The sequence below is a fragment of the Lytechinus variegatus genome, chromosome 13, assembly GCF_018143015.1.
Source record: "Lytechinus variegatus isolate NC3 chromosome 13, Lvar_3.0, whole genome shotgun sequence".
NCBI lineage: Eukaryota > Metazoa > Echinodermata > Echinoidea > Temnopleuroida > Toxopneustidae > Lytechinus > Lytechinus variegatus.
The window spans coordinates 5,624,236-5,634,297 of record NC_054752.1 but is presented as its reverse complement, the minus strand read 5'-3'; the positions used below and the strand labels follow the sequence as shown (position 1 = coordinate 5,634,297).

The 10,062-nt window shown below is 35.0% G+C and overlaps 1 protein-coding gene across 1 annotated transcript; it reads left to right on the top strand.

Annotated features, from left to right (window-relative positions):
- Positions 1–794: 794 nt before the first annotated feature.
- Positions 795–6,859, top strand: LOC121426605. Its single transcript, XM_041622962.1, has 2 exons — positions 795–932; positions 5,022–6,859. Exon 2 carries the CDS (start codon positions 5,057–5,059, stop codon positions 6,857–6,859), a length of 1,803 nt encoding a protein of 600 aa, XP_041478896.1. The 5' UTR covers positions 795–932; positions 5,022–5,056.
- The last annotated feature ends 3,203 nt before the right edge of the window (positions 6,860–10,062 follow it).

The window sequence follows — 10,062 nt, the reverse complement described above, 5'->3', positions numbered from 1 at the left end:
ATATGATAGAATTTCGGCTCGAGCTTCGCGCTTGCATTGTTTAGTCGGATACTTATCTTTGATCATGATTATGAAAACTGCTCTGAATCTTCAGTTCTAAGGACATAAAATATCAAAGATTTTTAGCTCGCGCTTCGCGCTCGCATTATATATATAGAGACCACATGAGATACCTTATATTGTTTATAGCAATAAAAACTAATACTTAAAACTTCAGTCTTTAGTCAGGACTACCCTCTGAACCCCCCCCCCCCCAAAAAAAAGCCAGATTGTAGCGGTCAATCGAGAAAAATGTTGATCAAAATATTTTTCGACCCCCTCCCCTATTGGCGAAAGCTGGATCCGCCCCTGAGAGTGGTAAATACATGATATGATACATATATAATTATGTCCGTAATGTATCAACATAATTCAACTATTTGTAAACAGTTAAAAAATGTATTCATGAGAAACCTATACTCATTGAATGAGCCAAGTGACTTATAGAGAGATGGTCTAAAACGTATCAAAACAGACAAGAAATTAAGCCAAACATGGTGGACATGGTGGTGAGGCTTCTGCTAAAGAAAATCGTCAAAATATTTCATACATTTCTTTACTGATAAACAACGTACCTTGTATGTTGTAATCTAGTTGCATTTCATTATCAGTATATTCATGAAGTGCAGCAGTGCCTTTAATTCATTTCTTTGCTCATGGCATTACTTTATCAAACAATGTATTCAAGCATGTCAAATGATTCAGTTGTGAGCGTGTAGTGATTCTACATGCCACGTCACTATAGATAAGTTCATTGGCACAACTATCATAATAGACTCCATGTTTGTTGCAAGATTTACTTACAAGTTGTACCTTTGAACTCATATTTTGTTTCTACAAATTGTCAACTATCGGTTATTTAACTGGCTCGGCTACACATGTGACTTACAAAGGTAAGAACATCACTTATGTCATGTATGTGTTAGTTTGATATAGTGTTTTCGTCATGTGGTGGAATGATAATTGTAATTGTAAAGAGTGCGTGATTTTGGTCACATTTACGTGTTTGTGTAAGAAGCACATTTTTTTTGTAAGAACGAATATCAGAAGATAATCTATTATACATGTAGGTAAAAATGAAGGTACGCGTACTTAGAACTTTAAATATAAGTGAACAGTAACCCCGCTATCACCCCCCCCTTCCCCTGGCTTTCTCTCTCTCTCTTCCGCATGCTTTTATGAAAGATTTCTGACTAAATGGGACAGAAAATCGTGTACAACTCTTGAACGCACGCACAGGTCACAAATGTAAGCAATGCAACATATAGTGCGGACTTTCCAATGTTTGGAATGGTTACAAGTTGAGCATTAAACATGTTAAATGTATTTTTGGCTGATAGTTATGTTGAGGACATGTATATTTAGAATCTCTCTTTCTCTCCCTATGTGTGTCTGTTCATCTATCTCTGTCTGTCTGCCTCCCTCCCAGTCGCACACACTCTCTTTTCTCCCTCTTTATCGGTCAGCCTATTTCTTCACTCTCTCCTCCATCCTCTAATTTGTATTCTTTTGTTTTCTTCTTTGTTTCGTGTGTGCGTGTCTTTAATAGTGCATGTCGTACCGTACTTCTGTCACCATATTTCCATTTCCATATCATTTCATTTTTTCTTTAAGATATTTTCCTATTATATTTATCACATTTTACTTTCACAGTATATAATATTGTATATTTGTACATTTGTATAATCGAATGAATTTCCACATTTCATTAACTTCTATTACTTTTCTCAATGGCTTAAAACAAATTATTTCTTCAACTCGCTTTATTGGATCCACGCTCTACAATCAATACGTCTTAGTGGATCTCTTCATTTCCATACACGCTTAATACTATTTTATACAAACTTTTATTATATAGTTATGAAGTTGAGGTAAAATTCATCTTGTACTCATACTTTGACTTTTATCTGTATTTGATTTATATTTGTCATGGAAATGAAATAAACTCCTTGAATCTTGAATCTGACAGGGACAACTTCGTTTTCTGACCGTCTTTTTCACGTAGGTCATTTTCACATAGGTCAGCCTCTTAATTCTCATCTAGTATACGAAATTATCTAGTATACGAAATTATCTTATCTATTATACGAAATTAACGTTTACCCTATGGTATCAAACTAACGCTTATGAAAAATGGAATGTACATTTATACAAAAATAAAACACATGCCAAGGTCACCTTTCATGTCATTTAGGCTCATGAAAGGTCTAAAGAAGGCGGGAGTTTATCAGTACTTACAAAAGTGTAACATTTTTTTTTCTAAATAACCTACACAAGTGTGATATTTTACACCATATCGTGTTATATTCCTCTCTCATCTGGCATCTGTCCCTTACTCCCTTTCCTCTTCGACCATGTCGACCAGATGCTCGTCCGATTCCCCTTCCTCAACAATATCGACTGCATGTCTCTACCTAACCTGTATACTATAAATACTATACATATATTATAAAAATAAATGGTATTGACTTCCAAAAGAAAAACAAAGTTAAATTTGATTTTATCAATTTAGAATTTCATTTTTGGAATAAAAAAAAATGTAATGGATGGGAGAAATAGGAATTTGTCCGGACAATATTAAAGGTTCATTAAATTAAATGACCTCCCTGATTATGAATGCAGTCCATATGATGTCGATGAAAAAATTGTGACAAGTCGACTGAAGTAGCGGGTCTCCGATGACCTTGAAGACTGATGACGTAGAATGACGTGTGTCGGGGGTTATCGGAGATCCACGAAGTCTGTCGAAGAATGGCGTCACCTAAGTCTAGGCGCTTTCGACCTGTCGCATGACGTCAAGAAGAACTTAGCAGAACTCAGGGCTGAAAACTCAGGACATTATGGTCTTGGCTCAGGGCTGACGAAAACTGAAGACATCTATTGGTGTAGCCCCAAAATAAAATTGATGTCTTTGGTAAAAGCTCCCTGACCAAAGGACCCTTGAAAATTGAATAAATTCCCATTGTATATAATGACAAATCCTAGTTTTTAAATTTCAATGATTTATAAATCATTTGATCAATACATGTCTTTCATATAATTTAATAAGCATCAAAAGAATATCTAGATAGTATTAATTCATTAGCATAAATGTATCAATCCTTGAAAAATTGACATAAATTCACTCCTGGAAAATATTGAAATACAACCATTTCATAACTGCAATATTCTTTCGATAATTTATTTAACCCTATCTAGGCCGGGGGGGGGGCCTCAACGAATCGCGCGATATTTTCGCCGTGCGAAATTCTTTGACCGCGCCGCTCGCTGACTTTTTACTTTGAAGTCTTACGCAACTTTTTAGACCAATTTTGCGTCACCCGGGTGCGTGGTTCCGAAATTACGCAACATTGTGTAAGTGCATGTCAGACCGAAAATGGCTCAAAAACGTGATTTCGTGTACAAAGTCAATGCAAACTGTGTTTTCAACCAAAATTCATAAATGTATGATTATTTTTAGTTTTGCTGGTCTAAATGTATTCATTTTATGCTTTTTATGATCACAGAAGAGTCCCCAACAAATCTCATTGAAAAAACAATGGAAAACAAAAGGTCAAAAAACAAAGAAATACATAAATTGCAAAAAACAATATAATACGTAAGAAAATGATTTGATATCACAATTTTTTCATGTACACTTGCTAAGGACACCACAAAGAGTTTCTATACCCAAAATTAGTACATTTGGAGCTTTATTTAGGGAGTTAGAGGAAAAAGTATGATTTCGCATACTAATTACGCATAAATTAGCATAATCACTTAATAGCGATTCGCATGAAAAAAATTACTATACAATCTTGTAGATTATGTCCCAGGCAACCCGCGTGCCAATTTTCGGCGCGATTGCGCGGTCGACGGCCGAGATCTTAGGGGGGCCTGGGAGGCCCCCCCGGCCATAGGAACTCCCAAAATACCCCGGCCTAGATAGGGTTAAATCCGGAAAGTGATAAAAAAGCTCACAACGTACAATTATGCCTATTAAAGTTACAGAAAACAAGCTGATTGAATTATTACAACAAAATCAGGATCCAAATTCAGTCAAAATAACCTTTTAGATTAAAGAATCTAATAATATTTTTTTTAAAGCTGAAATATACTGATAAAATATAAAATAGACTCACATCATTATGGGTAGTAAAAACTCAAAAATGAATTAAAACTGTGTGTCATTTCTTGCTTGCTCCTCAGAACACAACCTCTCTCAAAGAGTAACAAAGTGAAAGTGATCCTACTCTCTGTGCACAGCAATTAGGTGCACTGTACAATCAATAGACCTCGGGCGGGTCTTGGAATATTAAGTGTTTATTCCACCTGTTACTAGAACCTGGGACCTACAACAAAAGAACCTGCAAGAGCTGAATGCATTGTAGCCCTTTCTATTTAAAGTAATTAAATACATTGGTTTTCATTACACAACTCAATCGATAATATTGCCATCACAAGACCAAAATGAGTAATTTATCATTAACTTTTTTAATTTAGATTATCTACATTATTTAAACACAACTTTCAGGATTACACCATTAAACATTTTTTCCTGTTAACATTTTCTATGTTAAATAAACAAATTTTAGAATTTGGCTTAAGTGCGAGAAAAAAATTGCTTGCATGCATGCATGCATGGCGGGCATGGTGGTGAGGGTTCCGCTAAAGAAAATCGTCACAAATATTTCATACATTTCTTTACTGATAAACAAGTACCATGCATGTTGTAATCTAGTTTCATTTCATTATTATTATATTCATGAAGTGCAGCAGTGTCTTTCGTTTATTTCTTTGTTCATGGCATTCCTTTTTCAATATGTGTTTTCAAGTATATCGATATAGTTTTGGGTGTACAGTGACTCCACACGTTCTCTCTCTCTCTTGTGTACTGTGTTCCCGGTAACAGTGAATAAAACAACATTATCTAATAAACTTATATGATATTTTTCCAAATGCGTCTCGCCCTCAATCCTACTTTTTATGCCCTTTCTTTACAGCCCCCAACCTTGAATCCCTTTAAATTCTTTTCACGATGGCGTCTAAACTCAGCTCAGATGAAGATGGCGCTGTTTGTGAAGAAGCCGACTGCGAATCGATTACTGACGTCACCTATGTGGTGAAGGAAAAGAAGAAACTCTGTCATGACTGCGCCTTGAAAAAAGAATGCATCGGAATAGCACGAAGAGGTGTACCTAATCTCTTCTGTGAGAAACACGAGAAAATCATGGATATGTACTGTAAGACGCATGGCGAAGTTTTATGTCTTTCTTGCGCTATGATAGATCATCATGAAAAACCTTGTGTACGGCAGGACATAGAGGACGCACTACGGGAAAACAAAGCAAAGCTCAGCAGCCTTCATAAAGCAGTGATGGACAGATTGGAGCTATTACGAGTTTATGGAATTGAGATTCATCAGGGTAAACAAGTCCCGGACGAACATTTGAAAACTATTCAGAATGACGTTGATTCCGAAATCGAAGAGGAGATCGAAAGAGACAGAGCCAAGGAAAAAGAAGATGCTGATAAAATCGACAAGGAGGTTGATGGGGAAAATGAACAGCATCAAGAGGAGATTCGAAAGCTCCAGGATAAAATTAACCAGAACAACGCGAAGAGAGAGGAGCGACATAATGAAAATCGATTAAACGCAGAGAAGAGACGAAAACAGATAATTGACAAACATCGCATTCTTCAGAATGACATTCAGAACATCGCTCAAGAGATCGAGAGAAAGATTGGAGAGCTTGAGAAATCATGGCAAGACGACACCAAATCAGCAGAGAAAGCAAAAGAGACACTAGACAGAATTCTTGAAGATGATAAAAATATTGTCATAGATGGACATCGCGTGAGTGCATCAGTGAGCGAGGAACTAAAGAAGCAACTGAATGAGGGTGAGGTGAAAGAAATAAATCGTGTTGTATCAGGTGTGAGGTTTGTGAAGGGTGTTGGGAGAGAGAAGTATGATGGAAGAATTGATGGGTATGATGGAGAGTGGAAGCTCATTGATACAATCAATGTCAGAGATAAAATCACATTCCCGCGCATTGTTGGATGTATAGATAAAGATAAGGTAATTATCACAGATTGGACGCTTAATGGATATACCTACATGTTAGATTTGAACAGTAAAACCACACAGAGAGTGATCAACGGTAGTGATACATCATATATAATCTCATGTGCAGTACTGAATGATGACAAGATAGTATGTGGTAGATACATCAAAGGTTGTACAGGAGACAGTCTACCTGGGTGCATCAGTGTATACGACAGACAGTGGAATCACATCAATGACGTCACAATACCAAGAAACACGACGCGTAATAATGCAGAGGTGCGCGTTGCAATCGATCAGGATGGGATGATCATCGCTGCTGAAGCGGGTCAGTCTACGATATACGTCATCAACCCAGCTAATGATGAGATTATCAATAATAAAGAGAAGATAGTAATGCGCGATGTGCTGACATCAGGTCACATCATCGCTCGACCTTCACCACCTGATCGCAGAGCACTCATCATTGACAGAGAGGGTGATCATAGGGAAATCCCCCACAGTGATGTCATCTTGAATGTGTGTGTTGATCGTATGACAGACGACCTCTACGTCGTGACATCAGATGATGAGTACAAGACGTGTGTGATTGATCAGGTGATGAGTGAGGGTGATATGAAGAAGAGAAGAGTAGCATCATTCCCTTTATCAACTACACTGAGGGATGGATTCGCTCACCTTGTTTTATCTGGAGTGATCATGACATCATCAGGTGATATGATTGCTAGTGATGAACATAATATTCTCAGATTCAAAAAACGATTCATCTTCTAGATCCATGACAGATGAAACCGAACAAACAAATGATAGTGGGAATGATGCTACATCTAACCAATATATGCTTTCAAATTAAAAAGAATAAAAAACACAATGCAAACGCATGATTCATTGTAATTCATGGTTTCTTTATGGGTAAGCTTCATATTCATATTGAAAACCTATCAGGGTTAATACTCTTTTATTGTACACGTTGTTTCAGAATATCTTATACCAGACTACGCCGTCGCTTTGTTGGCGTAAGTAAACATTAATATAAATTATGTCTGCATAGCAGCTTTTTATTACTATTCCCGTGTATATTTCATTTTAGTTCGACATATGTAAAACTGAACAATTAAAATGTTCCTCATTTATGTAATCATGCTGGTTTAAAAAAAAAATCATCCTTTTAATAGTCCATCGCGTGTTTTAAAGCTACCACGGTCTTATCCTTCTAATGAAACAGTAGGTGTTACTCTAAAAAAATGTTCAGTGGTATCTTGATTCAGTAATGAAAGTTAAAATTAAACGAAGCGCTAGCTCCTTTACATTAAAATTGTGTACTTTTGACTCCTTTCAAAGCGCGTTATATTAGACCATAATTGTTTTCATAATAATGTTGCGATTTGGACCGTGCTCACGTTTCCTGTATCTCGATGCGCATTACATCTTAACATTGCTTGCTTGTTTGTATATTTTCACTTCCAACATCAGATCAACATAAATCAACAAAGTTTATTACATCTAAACATTGCTTGTTTGTATATTTTTACTTCCAACATCAGATCAACATAAATCAACAAAGTATTTTGCTGTAGCTTCATACGAAACAGCCCTGGAATGATCTCGATCAAGCATATTATGATTATAATTACCTGAATTTACCGAGAAAGGGGACTGTTGCAATGATTACAATACATTTTGGTTGATTGCACTTTGTGCTCTTGTCAAAAGAAATACATTGTAGATAACATTAAGCAGTAGTGTATAACATTCCAATTTGGTCTTGGTAACCAGAATGTACCATAGTGTTTATTTACCAAACGGGATCTGTTGTTACAAGAATGCGCATTTGAAAATGATTTATTACATTTTTGTCACGTATAGCTATGTTATATTTTCTTTGGTCCATAACAGGATAAGAGTGAAATGGAAATTTAATTAAAATGGTGACTGGTTTGAGTTTGAATGTCCATGACGTCAATAACTGTTTTGCTTGCTAGAAAGTTTATGAAATTTAGTTGCAGGTACAATAAAACGATAACTGCAATTTGTTGGATTTTTTTTTAATTTTCATCCTACCGACAATTCTTTTGATAATGCTTTGTGTAATCGAGGCCGTTTTTACTTCATCTTTTCTTCTTCAGAATCTAAATGAATATCTGCAAGAGTTTGACATAAATTGTGTCGTTGATTGCTGGTCGGTTTTATAATATCAAAACATCCAGATACATAAAGATTGATTCATTCGCTTTAATAAACATGATCAGTTAGATGTTTGTGGTTGACTGATGTAAATACGTTTATTTCAATAGTATATCGGGCAGTGACTGTTTTGCTGTAAATTTATGTTCAGTTATGTATGAATGACACGGACGGAGGAAATTGTGTATTCGTAAGCGCGTTTATTATAATCACCTAAAGATCTAAAATCGGTTAGATTTCTTTCATTTTTCATGCGTACTGAAGTTATATCTATCGATGATTTGTTTATTCAAGATTGCTTTGACTACATCTTTTCATCTAAAGAATGTAAATTAACTTGATTGGGAAAGACGATCAAAACTAAATTGGGAATCTGGGATGTTTGCGATAGTTGTTGTTTCATATACGATTTATCCATGCATCTTTTGCTGTTTTCATGTATCATATTTTACTATTAAACAAAAATTATTAAAGGTCATTTGTACATACTACAACTATATCATTTGAATATCTAAATCTACTGTAAAAAAAAGCCATTTAAATAGTTTTAGAGTTATGTATTATTTGGTTCTTTACAAGGATAATGCTTTACTTATACTTCTATTTAATCTATCTTAGTAGATTTAACAGGTGATTTTGCTATAGTCTAAAAATATATCGATTGCTGCTATATTTTTTTTTTGAAAACATGGCCTATATTGTAGATGCATTTGCTTGAAGGAGATTATTTTGCCGCAATAATATTGTATAATCTTTTTTTCGCAAATAAGATAAAAATGAAAAGAAACATCAAATGTGAGTAGATACAAAAGCTATTGCGTGCATGGCTTTACATGAGGTTATGAAAAAATCTGTAAGGCTGGATCGCCAAAACACGACAGTATGAAATATTATGAATGAAATTTGAATTTTCAAATATGTATACCACTTAGAAAATGATGTAGTATTTTTATACTATGATTATGATGTACATACATGTAATCACATAGGGGTCCTGAAAAGTTTCGTTTGTAATGGATTAAATTCGTTTCATGTTTCGTACTAACAGGTGGGTGTTTCATAAGCATGTTCGTAAGTTGAGAGCGACTTTAAGAACGATTGGTGATCCTTTCTTTTGGTAAATGTTATACACCATTGGCGGTGGTTTAGCGCGTAAGAAAGGTTCACCAGTCGTTCTTAGAGTCACTCTTAACTTATCATACTTACGAACAGCTTTGTGAAACGTCCTCCCCCCCCCCCTGTAATGACTTTGTATTAATACTTAGGAGTATAAAATGAAAATGGGATGTTAGCGCAATAGTCTGCAAAAGGGGTTGTAAACGCTTTCTGAGATCGTCTATTGTTGTTTTTATGAATTATATTTTACTGTTAACCATGAGTTAGCAAAATATTTGCATATTACATTACACTAAATCATTTCAATACAAACCTGTATATTTGTATTACCAAAGGAGATCTTTAAAGTAAATTTGGGATGTTAGCGATAGTTAGAATATATTTTTTTTCAAACACAAATCCAAACACCTTTTTTATTATTATTTTCATACGTTATCTTTACTATTAATCGGGAGGTAACCGAGTTACTGATCATTAGCATATTCTTCACACTACTAATAACTTTAACATCTTTTTAATCTGCTTTCAAAAGATTTTCTAAATAAAGTTAGAATATGAGTGAAGGTTGGGAAAGTTTATTGAACGTATTATCTGGTATTCTTTCTTTTTAGGGGGCTGTTTTCATGTTCTTTATATTAGATAATTTTAATATCTAAATCTGCTTAAACATGTTAAAG